The 23,039-nt window shown below is 43.9% G+C and overlaps 1 protein-coding gene across 1 annotated transcript; it reads right to left on the reverse strand.

Annotated features, from left to right (window-relative positions):
• Positions 1-7,480: 7,480 nt before the first annotated feature.
• On the reverse strand, positions 7,481-22,730 carry SDR16C5 (short chain dehydrogenase/reductase family 16C member 5). The gene is made up of 7 exons (XM_032882592.1): positions 22,695-22,730; positions 20,007-20,353; positions 15,280-15,411; positions 12,950-13,049; positions 10,845-10,989; positions 10,068-10,193; positions 7,481-7,697 (listed from the first exon to the last, which is right to left on the reverse strand). The coding sequence occupies exons 2-7, from the start codon at positions 20,337-20,339 to the stop codon at positions 7,604-7,606; spliced, it is 930 nt and encodes a 309-aa protein (XP_032738483.1). The 5' UTR covers positions 20,340-20,353; positions 22,695-22,730; the 3' UTR covers positions 7,481-7,603.
• Between the last annotated feature and the right edge of the window lie 309 nt (positions 22,731-23,039).

Here is a 23,039-nt window from a genome sequence, read left to right on the forward strand (position 1 = left end):
AAATAAAAAAAGAAAACCAATAATGAAAAAATATAAAAAGGAAAAATATATATATTAGATAAACTAGCTAAAAAACGTTAAAAAAGAAAAGGGTAAAAGTTAAAAAAATTTAGCAGTAGAAGAGAAAAAAATTGAAAAAGAAAAAAAAATTAAATTAACTGCAAGGCTAAAGAATCATGGGGAGAAAGCCATGAGTTCCGTGCTTTGCTTTCTCCTCCTCTGGAATTCCGCTGCTCTCCTTGGTATTGAAACTGCACTCCTCGTAAGTGAACTTGGTTCTGGCTGGGTTTCTTGTTGATCTTCTGGGGGAGGGGCCTGTTGTAGTGATTCTCAAGTGTCTTTGCCCCAGGCGGAGTTGCACCGCCCTTACCAGGGGCCAGGCTGAGTAATCCGCTCGGGTTTGCTTTCGGGAGCTTTTGTTCCCTGAGCGCTTTCCGTAGAGTTCCGGAGGACGGGAATGAAGATGGCGGCCTCCCAGTCTCCTGCCCGGAGGAGCCGAGAGCTCGGGGCCCCACTCCTCAGTGTGCCCTCACAGAACAGCGCCCAATTACTCCCGTCACCCTGGCCTTGGGCCGCGCTCCGAGCTGACCGAGCCTGCGACCAGTTCAAGGTAACCCCGAGCTGAGAGTCACTCCTCGGCTCTGTCTCTGTAGCCGGCTTCCCTGTTCTAATACCTGCAAGCTCTGCGACACTCAGACACCCCCGATCCTTCTGTGACCCTGCGGGACCTGAGGCCACACTGGCCCCGCGTGGGCTTCACCCCGGTTAAGCCTCTGGAGCGATGTCCCTCAGCGGAACAGACTTTTAAAAGTCCTGATTTTGTGCTCCGTTGCTCCCGGCAAGCTCCACCGCTTGCCGGGAGCCGGCCCCTCCCCCCGCGGTCTATCTTCCCATCGCTTTGGATTCACTTCTCCGCCAGTCCTACCTTTCAGAAAGTGGTTGATTTTCTGTTTCTAGAATTGCTGTTCTTCTTCTCTTCGATCTCCCGTTGGATTTGTAGGTGTTTGCAATCTTGAGATAAGCTATCTAGCTGATCTCCCGATACCTGAAGTAGTCTCAGCCTCTACTTCTCCACCATCTTGACTCCTCCCCCCATCATAGTACTTTTGATTTTGTTTTACATTATTATTTTAAAGTCTTGTACCTGTTGCCTGTCAAACCTTTGTAGAAATGACATACCCAATAGAGTGATGCTAGGTTCAGTGCTTCCAGATGATCTCTAACATTTATGACCTTGATTAGATACAGACTTTAGATAAGAAGTACCTGAAAGTACTCTTTCCTAACCTTCCTTGGTACTCATATGTGGTCTTATGTGTTTTCCAACTGTTACCTACTTTCCCTCCAACATAGGACATCACAAAGAAATGTCCTTCCTGGCATGAGGGGCAAAACCACTAAATGTGGAAAACCTGACTCTTAATTCAACGATGCTTTCAGAGAAAGATCTTGAACAAAAGGGGGAAATGTGAAACTCAGTAAAGGAAACCTCATCTAAAATGGAGTCAGGAGGCCAGAAAGGGGAGCTCTCATGCCCTACCACTTGTCAATCACAACCCCAGTGGGAAAAGATGTACCTTTCACTACTAGCAGAAGGAGCCCACTCTACTACTCCAGTCTGAGGACTCCTGACACAGCAATAAGCTCAGCCAATAAGAAAACACCACAACTTAGCCAATGAGAAACCACGAGAGCCTAGAACTCTCACTTGCCTCCAACGGATTTCATTCAAAGCAGCCCCTCCCACCTTCTTCTTTCTCTCTAGAAAGTAACCTTCCTCTCCTTTGATCTCTGGACTTTATGGTTTGCCATGGCATGTCCTGAATTGCAGTTTCTATGTTATTCCTGAATAGACCCATTTTGCTGGTAAAATAACTGGCTGTTTTACTTTAAAGTTGACAGGCCTTAGTCCCACAAATCTTCCCCCATTTAGAAGGCAATTTTAATTCCAGGCTGTTATCTGTGCTTCTGAGCCACTGGCTATAAATTGGAGGTTCCCATTCCTTTCCTCCAGTTTGATTAATATGCTAGAAAGGCTCAAATAATTCAGAGAATCATTTACTTGTGTCTACCAGTTTATTATAAAGGATATTATAAAGGATGTAGGTGAATAGCTAGGTGAAGAGGTACATAAAACCCAGAAAATTCCCAAGTGCAGGAGCTTCTGTCCCCATGGAATGGAGTGCACCATCTTCCAGGCAGGTAGAAGCATACACCAACATGGAAATATCTCTGAGGCCTGTCCTCTTATGTTTTAAAAGAGGCTTCATTACTTAGGCATGATTGATTACATCATTGGCCACTGGCAATTGATTAAACCTCTAGCCCCTCTTCATTCCCTGGAGGCTAGGGTGTGGGTCTGAAAATTCCAACCCTTTAGTCATGGTTGGTTCCCCTGGCAATCAGCCCCCATTCCTAGGGGCTTTCCAAAATTCCCTGTATTAACAGGACTCAGGTGTTGTGGAAAGAAGAAAAAGGCCTGTTAGATGGATAACATCTACTTTATCTACTTTTCCCATCAGAGCCCTTAATATAGGAATCATAGTTATTTTAAATTCTTTTCTTGATAATTTGAACATCTCTGTTATATCTGAGTGTGGGTCAAATGGTACTCTGTCTCCTCAAACTGTGTTTTTTCTTGATTTTTGGCACATTCTGTGAGTTTCTGTTGAAAGATGAGCATATTTTATTGGGTCATAGAAACTGGGGTAAGTAGGCTTTTGGTGTGAGCGTTATCTGATGTTATCTGGCTAGGAGCTTGGCTGTGTTCAATGTTCTCTGTGGCCATAAGTTCCAAAGACTTCAAATTCCCTTAGCATCCTTGTTTCTGTCTCCCCTGTAATCTTTGGGTTTCCCAAAGTATTTCTTTTCAGAGAGAGAGCGCATGTGTCTTATAGCAATGTAATCTGCTGCTATGCTGGGTGTCTGTTGGTGTATAGTATGGAGTGGGGAGAAAGGGAGCTTTCTATTAGCTTCTGATTAGACCTCAGCCTTCTAGTGGACTTATTTCTCAATGCTGTAACCTTCACAAATGTTCATCCAGAGGTAATAATTCCACTTCTCACTGTGAAATACTAAAATATCTTTCATATACAGGTTAGAAAGTGTCAATATAATTTTAAGATAAAGAGATTTCAAGTAGTGCCACACACATTGTCACAAACTGGAAGTTCAAGGTCAGAATTTAGTTAGGGGACATAGTAGAGACAGGTGTTTATTGCATATATAACCAACCTTACATTAGGCATTTTATAATTGTCACCTCAATCCCTACAACAATCATATGAAGAATTACAGTCATTGGCAGAATTGGAAAAGGGTTTCAGAAAGTTCACATCACTTGACCTAAGTTGCATAGCTAAACTCATTTGAATCCCCAGCTGTGACTTGGGAGAGTCTGTGACCAAGATGACTTGAATGCCCATTTTCCCACTCTTACAGTTATTAGATGGAGTCATGGCTACTGCAGGAAAAACTACAGTCCCCAGTCTCACTAGCATCTGACCCAAATGTTTGAAGAGTGTTGTGTGGCTGCTTCTAGAAATGTTCTTAAAAGACAAATTGATGCCTTTGTTTCTTTAGTCTTTGTCCCTTCCTACATTTGCTGCCTGGAAAGCGGCCATGATGGTGGCCATCTTGCTGATAATAATGGACAGAGCCCAGAAGGAGGAACAGCGGACATGGTTAGAAGTCCCGGGCTGGGACATGATCTACACATTGAGGAATCTAAGGACAAAAACCTGACAAACATTAATAATTTGAGGAGTGGACAGCAGAACAGGCCCATAGGCAGATGATACCAAGAACAAAGGCAGAGAGGTTAATATCAGTCCTAAGAAATAAATAAGATGTGGAGTGAAATCCCCAGGAATCTTTTCAGAGAAATTGCTGTGACCCATTGGAGGTGGAAGCAGGGTGGCTTAGGAACCAACGTGAGGAGAGGAGATGGACAAATTCCTCTAGGCTGTATTTTAGATGATGTTACCAATGGAGAGAGATTTGTTGGGATGGAGTGGGATGGAGGGTTTTGTAAAGTTAATTTATTTTTGCTAGTTTTCAGCTTCAACAGTGTTTAGTGCACTGACAGGATGCAGGGAGCAGCGTGGAGGTGGAGATACTGAGGTGTGGGCGAAAAGCCCTGGAAAGTGCTGGAAGCAAAGTGCAAGCCACAGGGTCAACCAGAGCAGGGAGGTGAAGGCAGAAGAAAGTGCCTGTGAAGATATCAGTTTGGGTTGCTGAAGGAATTTGTCCTTATCAACTTCCATTTTCTTGGTGAGGTAAGAGAAGTTACCCTTGGGAAAGAGTGGGCGATGGGATGGGTTGTGGTGGACTTGAGAAGAAAGAAGCACAGAAAGGCCACCAGGGGAAAGAGAAGGAGTGAAGGGGGACAGATCTGCCTGGCTCTGAGTTGAGGCCCCATGGGCGATCAAGGCTAGCCTTTGGAAACTACTAGGATGAAGACAATGTGAGGCCAACCAATGAAGCTCAAGCCCTGTAGCAGGAATGAGGACATGGAGCTGAGGGGCCTTACCTCTACCATCACTGCTTTACTCAGTACTGGTCCAGAGGAAGGGGGTCCAGGTGCAAGGACACTCACAGTTACCATCTTAGAAGCAGACTCCCCAAGGGCTGAGCACCAATGATTGGTGCACTTGTTACTGGTTTGGTCTCCAAGTTGATAGCAAACTTATGAGGAAAAAAAAAAAAAAGGAATACAGGCCACGAATGGCAATCTCAGTGGCTCAGCTGTGGCCTGTTCATAGCAGAAGGAAACTGTTCAGTAGCTTGGGAGGGAAGTGAGCTGGGATGTTTGAATAAATCCCAAATAGGCCACTATCCCAGAAATGAAGGTGCAGACACTGCCCTAAGAGCTCTTCACAAACTAGCTCTGCATGGGACATTTTGCCTCATGTCAGCTCTTGTTGACTGGCCCAAATTCTTGGTCATGTTTCTCTCAAGTGCTAACTCTTGGAGGTTGCTATTAGGGTTTTTTGTTTTTGTTTCTTTCCAAACATCTGAGTCACTCTACCTCTAAGATTCTAAGTGACTTCATTTGACGAATCATGACTACCTCAGCCTTAGAACACTGAGGAGTGTAAAGCTCATGTATAGCCTGGATTTCCTTTTCTATCATGGACTGTTTATATCTCCCCAAATTCATATAGTGAAGTCCTAGACCCGCAGTGTGATGGTGTTTGGAGATGAGGCTTCAGGGAGGTAATTAAGGATAGATCCGGTCATGCCAGTGGGGCCCTCATGATGGGATTAGCGGCCTTACAGGAAGAGGAAGAGGGACATCTCCCTTTCTGCACCCACACGCAAAGGAAGGGCTGTGTGAGGACACAGAAGGAAGATGTTCTCTGCAAGCCAGGGAGAGAGTTCTCACAGAAACAAATCACCTGACACCTTGATTTTGGACTTCCAGGCTCCAAAGCTGTAAGGCAATAAATTGTTGTCTCAGCTCCCCACCCCACAGTACTTTGTTGTGGCCTCATACTGCATCACAGTGTAAAAACCAAAGGAACCGAACAAGGGCGTTGTTGCACATTTGTATCCAACCAAACTCCTTCTAATGTCAAGAATTCTTCTCGGTTCTTGAGCAGCAGGCTGACTCCTAGATGCCAGATCATGTCATTCTGGATGATCTTTAAGGCTTCCACGTCTCAAGACTTGCTTAGGCATCAGGCTCTTGATCATGGCTTCATTAGGGCAAAACTTCAAGTGGAAGCTGCTGGGAAACTGATGCGGAGAGCACTTGCTCCCCTTGGATGAAGTCACCTTGTTGTAGATTACCATCTAGAACGCTGTAATTTACATGTGGTCTCTTCTCATAGAAGCTCTTCAAGTAAATCCAAATTTGTTTAGACAATTTCGTGGGTACTGTAAAACCACAATTGAATTTCAGGCCTTTGTAGCAGTCCAGCCAAGATGCACTCCAATTAGAAAAAATTGCTGTTAATGTTGTGACGACGTGGTGGCTGCCCACTGTGCCCCAGACCTTTGTTCTTGGAAATCCCTCGAGTCTCTTCTTTATTCTTCAGCTAAATAGACAGGCCCCTGGAACGTACGCTTTTGGAATTGTAATAGGGGAGCAATATTGTGCCTCTCTCTTAATTAACCTTGTTAACCAAGGATTTGGAACATTAGCTGGTTAGGCTAAGAGGGCCTTTTGAGCTGCTTGGTACACTTCTGCAGTTGAGTAGGATGTCACTCTTGTGAAATAAAATGTCTTTTATTCTTCAGCATACACCAAATACCTTCATTATTCCTTGAGTAATGGTGTGATATGCTTGTTTAGAGAAATAATGTGTGTTAGGGGCATAGATTTGTGCCAGGCACAATAAAACCTCAGCTATTAGTTTTATTATTATAAAACAAGTTGTTGTTGTTTTCCCCCCTCTCCCTCTTTTTGGAGGCTTTCTGCATGGACAGGAAATATAGGGGCAGAGTTGTCAGAATCACTCAGGCAGCTCAAGCTAAATCAGTCCACAGTGGATTCCAGCTTCCATATTCCCTGAGGCCACTGCCTTTCTAAGAGCATCTTACCCCCAAGATATTCATGACTTGTTTCTTTTGACTCTCACAGAGTCTTCTGAGGTACTTCTCATCCTTTCCTGCTCCCCACACAAAAGAAGGTAAGAGACAAAGGCTCCAGTTTTTCTCGCAAGGCAGATGCCCCTCCCAGCCTGGGAAGGAGTTTCAGGGATATGGTAATTAACATATTTTTCTTAATCTTCCTTTTATAGTGAATCTCCAATCTCCAGTTGGCCAGTTCATTGAACTGTAAGCATACAATAGATCTGAAATGAAGGCATCACAGATGAATGCCAATTCATAGACCTGTCCATTCTGTGGAAAAATACAACACGAATCCCACCCTGAAATACTAAATTAAACATTTGAAATTAATCACATGAATATGTTTTCCAGTCCACTAGGCAGCAGTTCACCTAACTCAGTGGAATGTCATTTTCCGAATAAGAAGCCACCATTCTTTTATCTCTTCTAGGAAAAAAAAAAAAAAAAAGCTCCTACATAGAATTTGGTCTAAAATCACTGCCTACTAAGTTCATTCAGGGAATGTGCAGGACACAGTGGCCCCTGACATACCCTGAGTGGGACTGGTATGTAGTCTGAGTACCTGGGACATGTAGAACGAAGGATTTGTATGGTTGGCTTTGGAAAGAAGGACATAGGACTCAAGGTGACAGGGAACCCTGAACTCTGTGTCCTTTGTATAGAGGGCATTCAAGCAAAATACTCATCCATCCTCTTCACTCCTAACTGTACCCTGCTGCAGGTTCAAGCAAAGCCACCTCTTCCACTTGGGCCTTATCCCCAACGACCAAAGTGAAGGGCAGTTCGAGAGACAGGATTCATTTTCTTAACAAATCAGTTGCAAGCAGAAATGACAAAAATGGGCTCTTCTTTTTTTAACTAAAACACAACAACAACAACAACAACCAGAAAGCAGATAGGTTGAAAATAGTCCAGAGAGCAGAGAAAGAATGGTACTTGTAGTTTCCAGATACACTGTTGGACAAAAATGCTTTTCTTGAAATCAGGATTATGGAATGCTGGGTATCAGCCATTGAGTTGGTCTTTAGTTTTTCTTGTTCTTGCCAACAAAGGTGTCCATCACATTAAAAGCGCCCATATAGTCAGCCATAAGCACTGCCATCTTGACAGGAAAGAAACTAAAGAGAACACAAGAGATGTTTTCTTGGTTACTATCATGGATGCGCCTCGGTCGAAATTTAGGGTCACTGACTTGCTGCAGATGGGAGTCACTGGCATGTGCACACATCAGTATGCATGATGTAGGATCACTTGGGGCTTGTCCACTGTATGGGGGGAACTGGCTCAGGGCCTTTATATCTTTTCTGGCTTTATTTATATTTACTCGACTCACTTCTCACATTGGTTTCCAAAGCTTCACTGCACTATATCATGATTGACAGGAAGCAGTGAAGTCTTGTGGAGTTGGATAAACCTGGCTTGAATCCTAGCTTTGTCACTTACAAACCATCCCAGGTCCATTACTTAACTCTTGAGCCTGTTTCTTCTGGAATCAAATGAAGTCCTCAGTCTCTGTTTCTGGGACTCCTGTGGGGATTAGATAGGTCCCAGGACCTTTGGCAAGATCTAACTAGGACCTCATCTAACTAGGGCACTCATCTCCATGCCCGCTCACCCTTCCCAAGACAGCACAGATCCCATCCCTCCGACAGTCACGATGCAGAGCAAGGGGAGGCACATTAAACCTAAGGCTTGTCCTCAGAGTAGAGGAAAGGAAAGGACACTAAGCTCACTGTCCATCTGTGGGCTCCCTAGAATGTCAAATGTTACCTCGTCCATGATCCCTCCCCTAAGCAACAAACTGAACGTCCAAACTGAACTTGCATCACCGCCTGCCTCCTACTCTTGGATTTCTCTTTCTTGCTTTATGTTTCTTCCTAGAACTTATGACTACCCAGCATGCCTTTTCTTTTACTTAACTTTTTTGTCCGTTCCCTGCCACCCACCCCACAAGAAGAAAATTTCAGTGAGGGCAAGGACTCTTTTCTCTCTCCTTCTTTGCCGTAACCCCGGGTCCTAGGATGATCAGCAATTTGTGGCACACATTAGGCACTCTCTAATGCTTACTGAATGAATATTTGAGGGAATGTGTGATGTCATCCCCTTTAATGAACTTCTTGTTTCCAAATACTTCTCAGGAACTATGTAGATCTCTCATATAAAAGTATATATAACCTCTATGATTATTCAAAAACATTAGAAAAATTAAGTCCTCTGTTCTTTACACTTGGCATTACTATACCACATACTTCTATCGATTAGGCAACAGATAGCCACTGTCCTGTGAACGCCCACACTGTCCTATAAGTTGCGTGATGTTCACTAATCTACAAGCTCTAACAAGCAAAGACTTCTAAATCGTAAACAAGAAACTGGCCAGGAGAATAAAGGGTATGCTCAGAGTCACAAACTTAGTAAGCCGCAGGATCATAACACCAGATTTCAAAGTGCTTGTCCAAGGTCCTTTGCCCTGCCTCCCAGAGCCTGTCGGCTGTATCTCTCTTGTGCTAGGTGAAACCTGGTCCGTGAAAGGACATAGGAATGATTTTGGTGCGTTGTGCAAAGTAGATACAATTAACAGGAGAGAAAAAGGCATTTCCTTATGTAAGAAGGACAGTGGCTGCCAGCCATACTATCTATGTTCAAATAACTCAAGAACTGCTGTCAAGAGGGATGGAATTAGTCATAATGCTAAGGGCAAAGTTAGAGTCAGTGAACGTTAAAACGAGACAGATTTCAGCGCCATGGAGGAAAGTGGTTCAAACATGGAATGTGCTTCCTTGCAAAGCAGAAACCTCAATGGGGTGGGGGGTGCTGTATAATTAGATGACCTGTTCCAGTCCAGAAAACAAACTGAGATAGTGGGAATCTGCAGCTGCTCAGCAATTTGGCATCACCCTTCCTAGAACCAGGTCCCATGTTCACAGACTGCTGTGGACGGGTCTCAGCACTAAAATCCAAATGGGACTAGAGAGAGTAAGCAAAGATGCCCTTGGGTGTTTTCAAGAGGTGGTTATCTTTTTAGTCCCTCCCTCCAATGCTCTTAACCCTTTAAACTTCAAATTTATCCTCTATTGCCAATTATACCCATACCACAACTTCCTGAAATGTTTGGCTTACTGTCTGCCCTTGATTCTGGGGATCTGTACTCAAGGAAGTGTGGACACGATATCTGTTCCAATGCAATTATTCTATGATACCCACAAGAAGACCATCTGTCCTAAAAAAGAAAAAAAAATGACTTCAATCTGTCCACAGGTCATTCAGTAAATCCACTTCTCTCTGACAATAATGCAATACTAAGGTGGCTGGCAGGATCCAATTCCATCTTCTAGGCTATGCGAATTTGAGGTCATGTTGGCAGTCAGGCACAAAGAAGGGATCCAAGTGCATTCATTTAACAGATATTTTTAAAGTGGCTCCTCCTGTTAGGAGAATGAGTTATTGACTGACTCGTTAGAGAAGTAATAGGAAGCTGATATGGTTACCTTTTTAAGAACAATATGAAGGATATAAACTTTGGCACATTTAAGTATACTTTGTCTGTCAGGATGCCATCTACTATCTTGTCAGCTACATAGTCTGGTTCCAGAAGGGGTAACAGGAAAGGACGGCTAAGGAGTTAAGAAAAAAAAATGATCAATTACTAAAAGAATCTTATAAATTAGGGATAAAAAAAGGTTGCAAACATTATCACTTATTTCTTTCCCTTCCAGATATGATCAATTTCTCTCTCTACTCCTTTATTATCAACATGCTAGTGACGACTTAACTTTAAAATGGCAAATGATGCCTCTAATTAACACACTGATGATACAATATATGCATCTATATGAAACCATATTAAACAACTTCCTGTCATCTCCACAAGATGCAGAATTGGGAATTTGTGTCCCCCACCCCATGATTTTCAGTTTTGCTGTGGAATCAGTCAGGGAAGAGTGCAGAATGGAGTTTGGTGGCAGAGAGAAACTACGGCCAGGAACGCTGGGGGGATGGTTAGAAGATCTGGCTACGGCGTGGGGTGAGCTGGACCCGGCCTTAATAAACCATCCCATTAAACCATCCCAATAAACCAAACCATTAATAAACTCAATGTCTTAATTGCAAACACATTTGAAGAAAGAAACAATTCTGAAATCACTTATAAATCAGGCTGAATCCTACGAAATACCTTTTTAAAACAACATTAATGAATAGAACAATATAAAATAGTCAATCATTTTTAAAAATGTCATTTCTTTGAAATCAAAGGACATACTTACGCAGTAGAACAACCTTCAAACATTCCAGTTTTTATAAAAAATGGGCACACAATAGTGGTTTTGATCCCTTTTAGTTTCTTGACTACTGTTTCCATAAATACAGATTCAGCAAATCCAAAGGCTGCAAATTTACTTGCACAGTAATCTGAAAAAGGCAAACACCGCCAATGTATATTCTAGAGTTTTTAAGCGGCATTACATCAAGCTTTCCTCCTAAACAGGAATACACATGGAGAATGGGACAGTCATGTCAGAGTTCTTATTTTGTATGATCTTGATCTGGTCCACTGGAGGAAGTAAAGAATGAGTGGGGAGAAGCAGCATCACCTAAAGGTCTGTTGACAAGGACCAAGTGCCCTCCGGGAGACGCAGGGCTTCGGGGAGCCCCCTGCAGGTCACCCTGCTAGACTTTACTTCTACCCTGATGAGAGGTCAGACACTGTGTGAACTGTTCCATGGAACGTGACATGTGTGTCCAGTCCCTGACCCAAACTGTTTCAAGAGCATCAGGGCAGGGAGACACACAAAAGAAGAAATGAAATAATAAGGGATGTAGGAGTCCAGGCAAGAGAGATCACCATGGGTCAAGATACTCAGATCAAATTTTCTTCTAACTATTCTAACTATCTTCTAACTAAACTTCTAACTTTCTCTTTGCTGGAGAAAAACAGACTGGCAAATGTCAACATCTACTTCTTACCCATCTTGAGAATGCAGAGGGCGTGGGAAGTGGCATCAATGTCAGTTTTGAGTTTTCTGTCTACAATCACACTCCAAGTGAACAACTGAATCTTGAACTCACAGAACACTTGGAGAAGAACTGGCATTTAGGTGGACTCTGACTCTCCTTTTCCTCACAAAGTCAGAAGAGGCAAATGAGTCATCCTTCCTCTGGGGAGAAGCAGCCACTACAACCGACAAGAGTCAGGTTCCTAGACTGCGGTGGATTAGACAGTAGAGGAAGGGAAGGGGAGAGGGGAGTCCCAAGCAGCTTCTAGGATCACCTGAGTCGTGGGGCATGAATGCAGCTCACTGAGCCCTTGCATCTCTGAAATTCAGATGAGCAGAAACAACCCGGACTCAGGCAATCTGCATTCTACATAGCAACCCCACTGATTATGAAGCAGGGGAGCCAAGACCCACACCATGGAAATTACAAAAGTCTTACACATGCTTCTAGGGTGAGCAGGGCATGGGAGAGTCTTGTATCCTAAGATATTGTGCCAGGAAAAGGATTCATAGGAACTACAAATAGACCAGCAGGAATTCAGAGACCCACGAGGTCACAATAAAACCTAGTGAACTCTAAGAAGGATGGAGGAAGGGGAGTCCCGCTTATGGGGAGATGTGTATAGATGCATAACATTTGGGGTGACTGATGGTTCTGGGAACTCTATTCCCGTAACTGAGCTGAACAGTGCTTACCATCTTGAGCTGTGAGTCTTCAACCAGTGGGAGAGCAGAGAGGTTAATTTTAGATTTCTTGGGCTGGAGAAACTTTCTCCAAATGCCCAGCAGAAGGAGACCACTTAATGGAAATTTCAGAAGCCAGAGTGCTCCTCCTTACCATCCCAATAACATTGCCAGGGGTCCCCCAGATAGTGACTATGCTAATCACTTGCATAAAAAGAATTTATCAGTGAGGTCTCTCTTTTCCTCTTTAACTTTTATTTGTTTATTTATTTGACGGAGAGCTAGAGAAAGAGAGAGGGGGAGTACATAAGCCAGTGGGGAGAGGCAGAGGGAGAAGCTGACTCCTGGCTGAGCAGGGACCCTGATGTGGGACTGGATCCCAGGACTGTGGAATCACAATCTGAGCAGAAGGCAAACGCTTAACTGACTGAGCCACCCAGGCGCCCTCTCTTTTTTAAAGCCCATTAGATTACGCTGACTTAATCATTCTAAAGTGCATAGTTCAACTGCATGTAAGCAAATCTGATAGGCAGTTCTGCTGTACCAGGTTCTCAACCACTTATCCTATTGAATATGTTTCTTAATTTATAACCCTTTATCATTGGTACATCAAATCAGTGTTGATTGTTTAGAGATAAGTAAGATAAAGTTATAAAACTTTTTGCAACTGCTAAATAATACACTTCTCTTACCTGCCAGTTTATTTACTCCAACTAATCCAGCTGTACTTGAAATGCAAACCAAATGTCCATGCTGATTAGCAATCATAGCAGGAAGAAAGGATTTATAAGTCTAAGAAGAGCAAGAAAGAACTGTTAACATTTTATACTTTTTTTCAGATGTTTATATGATCGTTGTGATGAAAAGAGTCTTTTAAGCTCATCAAACTACCTGAAGGCACTGGGGTATAAAAATGTAAATATCTGGCAAGCAAGCCTCTTAGTTTGTTCAACCTGGCAAATCAGTATTTAATGATGGTGGTTCCAATATTGTTCAAACAACTTATTTAGACTTATATTTCGTGTATATGTGACTTTAAAAAACAATATTCCGACAATAATTCAAGAAGTATGGGAGAATCTTAACTATGGCAGGCACAAACCACACACCAGTGAGAGTACTGGAGATATGATAATTTAGATTTATATTGCCTTTTTTCACCTCTTGGATCATATCTGGATTTCAAATTTTTATGAACGTCGTGCACAGGACATGCCACTATTGGCTTTGGTTTAAAAAATCACTTTGTTTTGAAGTTCATCTCTACTTCTTTGAATAATGGCTTCTAATTTCGATTCCATGTCAGCAGAGAGGATATGTTAGAATGGGTGTGTGCTGTGTCTCAGTAATATAGAGCACCTTCACCTTTGATGTGGGACCTGAAAAAAGAAGGTAAAGGAGAGAGAAATGAGTTTTGACAGAAGATATGTTCTACAACACAGAAATAACTCATTAGACAGGAATCTTGCATATTTCAATGAATTTCTATTTCATATTTATTTTCACACTTGAATCGTATGAGTAAATATGAGAAAAGGGATCTCTTATGGAAGTCAACTGACCTTTGCGTGCATCACAATGACTTTCCAAGAGAAACTAACACTTAGAGGCAGAAAATCAAAGCGAGCCCACAGCGAAGCATAATGAAAAGCTCCCTGAGTTCTGATGGTCTGAGGTCTCTTTATTTCTCCCTTGGGATGCATCCCTTGGGAGCATGGCCACCAGGAGCCCTCTGACCAACTAGCAATTAAGTGCCTACTCCATGCAGGGGCTCAAAGAATGTATGCAGACTTGCCTAGAAAGACAATTAGAGGAAGAGAGAGAAAGCAGGGAAAGAAGAGACCCAGGAAGAAAAAGAACGCAACAGAAGTGGAGACTATGAATGAGATGATGGTTTTATTTTCATTCTGGCCCAAGAATCTAACTTCATTCTAACAAAGGAGAGGGATATTTGGGACAAGAACACATAAATCACTTGCAGTAGCTCCCAAAGTTAACATGGTGCTCACTTAGTTCAGAATCTTTCCATCTTTCTCCTGAAAACAATATAGAACACCAACAATACCACCAGTGCCAGGACACTTTTGGTGAAACTAGGTGAAAGAAACTGACAAAGTCCAAATAACATTTGAAGGCTGCCAATGATGGTAGGGCAGGGAGTCTGTTGGGGAGGTGTAAGGAGGATGGAGGGAGCTCAGAAGTCTCCAGCAAATACACCCTCCCAGCAGAGAGCCACCCAGGGCAGTGGAGCAAAGAGAGGCAATGGGGGGCATGCCTGTGGATGGGGAGGTGTGGCAAGACTAGGTTCAGCAAAAGCTAGGAAAACCCAAATTCTGCAAGGGGCACATAATATTAGAAGTCAGGGGCTATGATCCCTATGATTAAGGATCCTATGATCCTTAATGCCCATGGCACCTTCCTGTGCCCTTTAATGTCACCCAGGTAACATCTCTGGTAGAGACTCTCTTTTCCTTGATTAGATACTGAGTAAGGTGACTGCACATCTTGGTTTGCCCAGAATAGACCTGATTAATGCTTGTTTATTAATAATGCTCTCTTTCACTTTCTCTTTTTAATCATCATTATTATTATTTTTTATCTTTTCCACTTTCAAAAGGGTTCCAGTTTTGGGAAATTATAAGGTCACCTTGGTCAAGTTTATGTGATGTCATTTCTGTGTGCCTTGAGCAAATCTTTTAACTCCTCTGATCCCTTATTTCACTGAGCTGTTTCAAGGATTATACAGGAAGTGCCTAGGACAGCACCTGATATAATCAATAAATGACAGTAAAACCATAGGACAGTTGTCTTTTTTCAGGATTCCTGAGCAAAGGCTCACGCAGGTGTAGGTTAAGTTGGATCCAGGGTGGGGTAGGGGAAGCATCGGGGTCAACCAGGAGAAATCTGAAATTGAGAAGTCTGTGCTTTAGTTAGAGGTGAATAAAATTGTAAGAAAACAAGAGGAAGGTACTTCTAAATTCAGAGTAACTTTAGATTTATTATGAGAAGAAAAAATAATTACCCATAAATGTGCTTTAAAATTCACATCTAAAGCCTTTTCTATCAACTCATCTGGGCAGTCGAGGAAACTTTTGCCTGTCACGACTCCGGCATTGTTGATTAGGATGGAGACATCGCCAACTTCTTTTTTAACCTGCATTGAATAACAAGAGCAACACACCACCCATGGAGTAATTCTTTACATGATCTAAGCTTAAATTTCCATAGTTTTACAGGCTTCTTATCCTAGTTAACTCAAATGGAGGTTGGAGGTTACGTACTCTGCAAAGTATGCTTTATTTCCTCTGCTGAGTGTATGGTGCATCAGAGATCCACGTCTGATGCTTTTCTTCTCAGTTCTTCCCCCCTTCCTAGGAGGTTCCAACGCTGCAGGGCTACTTTCCTTAACAGAGCAGTTAGAGCCATTCTAGTCCCTTTTTCAGGCTCCATGTAAGTAGTAGGTTATTTCAACCACTGAGATAGGCATTATAGTCATGTGATATAAATCAAGACCCAGCACACACTGAGATGGGGTGGAGCAGGAAGGCACAGAGGAAGCATGACATTTCTAAACAGGTTTTATGCACATGCCACAGCTCAAAACCTGTCTGTCCTGCTTATACCAACTAGCTGGCTTTCTTCCCCCTACCACAGGCTTCTAGGTATTAAGATATGTGAAGGGAGGATTAGAGTAAGCCCCATTTGCTGCTGTAATGCTGGCCAGAGTACTCCATAACTTGTATTTAAGAAATATAATTTCTGCATGGGACCTTGGAGCCTTTCACTTATAGTAAATCTTTAGCTTGTAATCATGGCTATTATGGCAGAAGTGAGTGCAGGATTTTTCAGGATTGGTGACACAAGATGATGGTATCCCTGTTCCTTTCTGTGCTTGGAATTCCATTCCTGTAATTTGTATCCCAAGCAGGGGCTCTGCCCACCCGATCAGAGAGAACCCCTGGTTGCAGTTGCCCTGTGCTGAACAGGAAGCTCACAGCAGTACCCCTTACAATGCTAGCTGTGTGTGTGTGTGTGTGTGTGTGTGTGTGCATGTGTGTGCCTATGTGTGTGTGTGTACAGCTCTCTACATGGATGGCACATTCTGGCACAGAGCAGGATGTATTACTGAAGCCAGGTGGAAGCTACCACCTCATCCACTGCTCTGGAAGGTCTGAGCCCCAGCAATGAGGGTGACATGGTAGGGATTTCTGAGCCAACCAGAGTGGCAGTCTAGGGAAAACTGAGGATGAAATAAATAGGACCAAGGAAACCTCACCTTATGGTAGCATTTTCAGATAAAAGCACTGGAAACAGATCTGACTTAAAGTTTTATTTGGAGAGTGGGTAAAATATTTAGTCAATTTCAAGCTGAACAAAAGTCAAGGCTAGAAACAACTAGCCCTACCTAAGGCAAAACTGGATACAGGCTTCTGGTTACAGGATGAATAAATCACGGGAATAAAAGGCACAGTATGAAGAACATAGTCAGTGGTACCCTTGTGTGATGGCAGAGGGTAGCTCCACCTGTGGTGAGAATACCCTAGCACATAGAGCTGTTAAATCACCATGATGTATGCCTGAAGCTAATATAATATTGTGTGTCAACTATACTCAAATGGAAAAAAAAAAAAAAAAAAAGGCTGGACAGGGCTGTGGACTGAAAGCCAGTAGGCTAGTAGCTCATAGCCTTGCTCAGAGTCAGGGATGGCAAAGCCAGAAGTTACATCTCAGAGAAATAAACAGATATGTGTGTCCACTGCCCCCTCTCACCTGAATAAAGCATGTTATCATACACTTGACAAAATTAACATCAGACTTTAATTTCAAAATGGCACCTGGTTTCATTATCTGTGACTTGTGTCTTTGCAGTATATGAATACTGTATCTTTATGAATCATACCTTAAATGTACTGGGCTAAGCACCTGTGATAAGATTTTTCATGTGAATAATCTTCCCATTGCTTTATCTGTTTTGTATATAGGTTTATATTGCTTTATCTGTTTTGTATATAGGTTTATCTTTTCCCATTTTTTTTTTTTAAATGAGGATTATCTTGCTCCAAAGTCTGCTTTTACATTTTAAATTAGCTTGGAAAGACATCATGAGTATTCAGCCTCCGCCACATTAGGGGAAAAAAAAAAAAAAAGGATCAGCTTTAATTGTATGAGACATATATTTAAGTATTACTGACCAATGATAACCCAATAAAATGAGAGTAAGCTTGTTTGCATTGTGTTGTTTTATAAGAGACACAGGGTAACAGCTAAGGGAAAATGCAACAGACTAATTTTCTTTTTTTGCATTCATTATTCTCCTCATTGTAAGAATGTGGCAACAGTGTGTTCAACCCTGGATGACAAGTCTAGTGAGACTCCCGCATAAGCTGGGCCTGCCTGCTGGTGGGGATTTCTCTACAAACAACCCAGCTATAATAAAAGCCAGAAGACTGGGCACCTGTGTGGCCCAGTCGATTTAAGTGTCTGCCTTCAGCTAAGATCATGATCTCGGGGTCCAGGATCAAGTCCTACATGAGGCTCATTGCTCAGCAGGAATGTTTCTCCCTCTCCCTCTGCCCGCTGCTCTCCCTGCTTGTGCTTTCCCCTGCTCTCTCTGATAAATATATAAATAAAATCTTAAAAAAAAAAAAAAAAAAGAAAAGAAGGGAAAGCCAGAAGATCGTGCAAGTCAGTGTCTCACTTTAAACTGTCCAAGATGGCTGATATGAACTTCCCAACTCATTAGTGGTGGTGGGCAATAAAGAAAAGTCTGCTTCTACTAGTGATGACGTAGTTTAAAAGATGAAATGATCCTGAAATTTGACCTTGAACATCAGGAAGCAGAAATAAACCTTAAGGAATTCTCATAGATGTCACAAATAGCGCCCCCCCTCCCGCCCCCGCCGCTGTTGAACCAATGCAGTCAATTGATTCTGATTTGACTTATCTAAGGGATCAGTCATTAAATGTAGTCAGGACACTTCTACATGCCTCATGTAGGTAAGCAACCATGATACAGCCCCACTCTCATCATGTGTTTATTGTTTAAAATAATCGCTTACCTAGGTTGCCAAATAGCAAAGGCTATGCTTTCTGAACTTAGTGCCAAACTATAATCTGGGGACACTAGCTTTCAAAGTTCTTGGGGTCTGTGGAGATGACACAATGTCATACCAATCTGAAACCTTTCATCATGATCACTGCTCTCTGGAATACTTTTAGAAAATCCTTTGGTATCTTTCCTCTCTCCAGAGAGAGGTTTATGAGTAGAGAGTAGTTTGCTTCCCCGGAATTCCAAAGAGCACATAATCAACTCTTTTTAAGACCCATAAGTAAGAAAAGCTGAAAAATGAATTGCTAATATGTACCATTTGACCATTTCTGAACTAAGCATGTTGGTCAGAACTAAGCCACAGATACGGGGAAGAGGTGGTTATTTATAGAGTGCCTGGAATTAGCTTGCTCAGTATTGGATGGTCTTCAGTATGTGAATATGAACCGAAGATTGCTTAAGAGTGGCTACAGAAGTTGTTTGCAGTCAGCATGAGGGGACATGCCAGGTGATCATCGCTGTAAGCGCAGACATTCATCTGTGAGGTTGGCACTTTGAGGGAGGTACTAGCTTGTCAGGTTGGGGTCTCCAGACTGTATGCGGCTGCGTGGGACTGGAGATGGTAGTCACAGATGTATAGAATTTAAAGACAAATTTCAACAGAAGCTACACACTCACCTGCCAATGACTTGCCAATCTTACCACTAAGAAGTAAGGTGGGAAACAGCAAGGGGATTTGAGGTAGGGGCTAGAAGCTGTGCAAGAACTTTCCAATGGGGCTGGGCTGCTCTTTGCAGGCCAGTCTGGTTCCTTCTTTCTTGCTAAATTGGGGAATTTTGGGGGCTGCCAAAAAGGTGGCCCAGGAGAGCGATATGCGGAGTACTCATGTCGATGCGGGTATAAAGAAAAACTTTATGAGGGAAAAGAGGCAGCAAACAAGTACCTGCCTCGATGAACAACAATAACAACAAAAAACCTCCTACCACTCCTTACTGGGGTTATGATTTCCTGAAAGTCTTCTTTAAATGCACAGCTGTATCATCACCAAAGGAGCAACTGTGGTTAAGCACCATTAGGATGAATGAAATATTCTGATTTTCTTATGATTACTTAAGAGAAATACACATTCAAATGAAAGGCACTGTGGTGTGGTAGAAATAGGGGAGTTTCAGCTCAGACCGGATATGGGTTCAAGCCCTGGCTTAGTCAAGGGCTAGCTCTGGGACCACTGAGCAGATTATTCAATATCTCTATGTCTCCTTTCTCCTTCAAGAAGAGGGCCACCCTCTACCTCCTATACTGTAACACAGTCTGTACCACCTGGTTGGCAGGGCCAGGTGTGTACTATGGAGTCAACAGACTCAAGGTTGAGCCAGATCTTTGCTACTTAGTACCTGTTCCTTAGGGGAGCTACTTACTTCCCTAAGCCTTGGTTTTCTTATTTGTGAAATGGAGAGAGTCATGGACCTCACTTTATAGATTAGGATACAATACAGCTGGGGTGTTTCATGTGGTGTATGGTATACAATGACAACTCACAAATCCTAATTCTCACTCCTCAAAACTTTTTCAATTAAAGGGAAGTTGGAGACAGGCAAAGCTGCACTGAGCAAGGCAAAGGGACAGAGAAATGGAGGCATGCGAGTGTATCCGTGAACGGGGCTTACTACCCACAGGGAACAGCAAGACACAAGATCTACCTGCTCGGCCACTCTGTATATGTTTTCCTTTTGGCTGCAGTCGCAAGTGTAGGCATAAACTCTCGTGGCTCCAGCTTCCCGCACCATCCTGCACGTTTCCTCGTTCCCCTCCTTGTTGATATCCCAGAGAACCAGCACGGATCCAAGGCAGGCAAATCGGAGGGCCAAGAGCCTTCCCAGTCCGCTCCCAGCTCCAGTGATGAGCACGATTTCACCAGCAACATTCTTCCGTGGTTTGGGGATGATGGAGAAAATCAAAGACTCCAGAAAAGCAATTATCGATTTTCCTAAGAAAACGATCAATTCCTTGGATGACTTCAGGCTGGAAGCCATGTCGTGGATGAGACCTGTAAAGGAAGAGAGACCCACATAAAGCCATCTGTGACCACTCCCTCTGAGTGTGTGGACTACATGGAGCTCATGTTTTCTGAGATAGCAGCAGAAACTGGGACGTGTTGTTTAAGCTTCTATCTTGGTAGCAGACTCTGAACTTAGACACAGGGACTGTGTCTTGGACAACTTTCATTCACAGAACCAAGCTGGGCCCACATCTGAGTAGGACGGGACAAAATGTTCCCTAACCAGGAACTGTAACCACACCAATATTTGACCTGAAGGAGAAGTTAATTCTTTCTCACAGTTAACCTTTCTTCATAATAATCCCAAGTCCCGCTGATTGCTTTTATGTTCAAAGTCATAACTATATTGTAATGTTTATGTGGTAACTGCTACCTTTCTGGTTTTACTTTTGCCTCCTTTTGGGTTTGTATTGGTATTATTTTTTTAAAGACTTATTTATGGGGGGGGGGCATACATGGGGGGCTGGTGCAGAATTTGGAAGGAAGTTGTCCTGAAGGGCAAGTGGTGATTTTCAGATTCTCATTTTAAGCTCAACTGTGGGGTGTGTGTCTTCAGACCTGCAAGGATGAGGGTCAGCCTTCCCACAATAATGGAACACCCTGGATACCCTCCCCAGGCAGCACGCTGGGCACTGTCAACACTCCTTCCACGAGAGGACTCACACCAACTCATCCATGCCCCCTTTCAGGCACACCACTATGAGAGTCCATGCCAGAGGGAGATATTTTTTTTTTTTTTTTTTTTTTTTAAGATTTTATTTATTTGACAGAGAGAGAGAGATCACAAGTAGGCAGAGAGGCAGGCAGAGAGAAAGAGGGGAGGAAGCAGGCTCCCTGCAGAGCAGAGAGCCCACCGCGGGGCTCCATCCCAGGACCCCGGGATCATGACCTGAGCGGAAGGCGGAGGCATTAACTCCACTGAGCCACCCAGGAGCCCCAGGGAGAGAGTTCTATTTCTCTCCTCAGTGGGCTCCAACAACATATGGTGGCTAGAAGTTTCACCACTGACCTGGGGAAAGGTTCTTAATGCCAGAGGCAATAAACTTCAGATTCCACGGTTCAGTGTTGGCATGATGTAAGACCTAGAGTAAGGTCTTACCACTTATCGCTGTCTGGGCAGCTGCTTATTAAGTTCTCAAGAGCTTGGCATCCTGAGGTCGCTCTCATTTGGGGTTTAGGGTGTCTGCTGAGTATCTGCACAGGTAGTGCGGTGTAGAGATTAAAGTTTGGGTTGGAATTCTGGATCTGCCACTGACTTTTCTGCAGACTTGGTTAAAATATTTTATCTTTTGTGCCTCAGTTTCCTCTTCTAAATAAGGGGATTCTGCAGGATACACCAATCAGGGAGCTGTGGAAGTTAAAACTTAATACAGGTAAAGTGTTAAGGTGTGTAATACTGTCCCTAAGATCCCTTATGAAATTTCTGAGCAAATTGGTGGTGGGGGCGAAGGTTCTCATTGCCCTGAACACAGCTCCTCCTTCCAGGGTGTATAGGGTGGGGGTGGGGCAAGAGGAGTTGGGCTGGATTTCAGCACCTGCCAAGTTACATATCACCTCTGTCTCCACTCCTAATGCCCATAATGTGGGGGCCTTCCTAGAACAATGCCAGGCCCATAACAGCAAAATGACTGGACTGGCTAGAGCTATGACTGGTGTTCCTGCTAGCATATAAATTAGATCCCTGCCCATAGCAAGGAAAGACGGTAACAGTTAAGTATACTTACAAACAAAAGTAAATGTAAGGTTCCGTTTTAGTGTAAAGACTGTCTTAGGAAGTTACAGAGCACATTAAATTTAATCAGGTTACACACTTTGGTGTGTAAAGGGCCTGACTACTTAGTTCAAAAGTTGAAATAATTTGGGGCACCTGACTGGCTCAGTCGGGAGAGCAGCAACTCTCCATCTCAGAGTCGTGAGTTCAAGCCCCATATTGGGCATAGAGCTTACTTCGGGGGGGGGGGGGGAAATACTGAACTTGATGCAATGTAAACATGTCTTCTGCCTCCCATGCCAGGACGCAGCGAGCTGCCCTGGTGAGAGGTATGTGATGAACTGGGACGGTGGGGAGAGAGTGGTAGACGCGCTGGGCAGCAGAGAGCAGCGTGGCGCTCTCGCCCCTCACTCCCAGCCTCAGGGCCGGGGCTCACCGGCCCGCGCCCTCTCTCGCAACGCCACCCACCCCCCTTCCTCAGGCCACCCCGCCACAGCTTTACCGCCTGCAGGCGGGTGGCTGGCTGGGGGCACCGAGCCACGGGCGCCTCGGAGGGGTGCAGCGCCACCCCCTCACGGAGGTCTCGCCCGGCCCCGGCTCTGGACTTCGGGAACTCACCCTGGACACGCAGCCCTCGCGGTCAGTCGACAAGCAGTGGTCTGGCAGTCGCGCCGCGTCGCAGGCTCCCGGCTGCGCGAGGTTCCGGAGTTTATCTCGGCGTCTGCCCCAGGCCAAGTCCAAGGTGGGGGCGGCTCCGCCCTCGCACTGGGTGGAGCCACCTTGGGGCCCCGCCTTGGGGCTCCCTTGACTCCGCTTTTCTTTTCTTTTCCTTCCTTCCTTCACTCCCTCCCTCCTTTCCTTTTTTCCTTCCTCCCTCCTTCCTTCCTTCCTTCCCTTCCTTCCTTCTTTCCTTCCTTCCTTCCTCCCTTCCTTCCTCCTTCCTCTTTCCCCCCCAAGCTGCCA

This window comes from Lontra canadensis, unplaced genomic scaffold, assembly GCF_010015895.1.
Source record: "Lontra canadensis isolate GAN:19392208 unplaced genomic scaffold, GSC_riverotter_1.0 scaffold83, whole genome shotgun sequence".
Lineage (NCBI taxonomy): Eukaryota > Metazoa > Chordata > Mammalia > Carnivora > Mustelidae > Lontra > Lontra canadensis.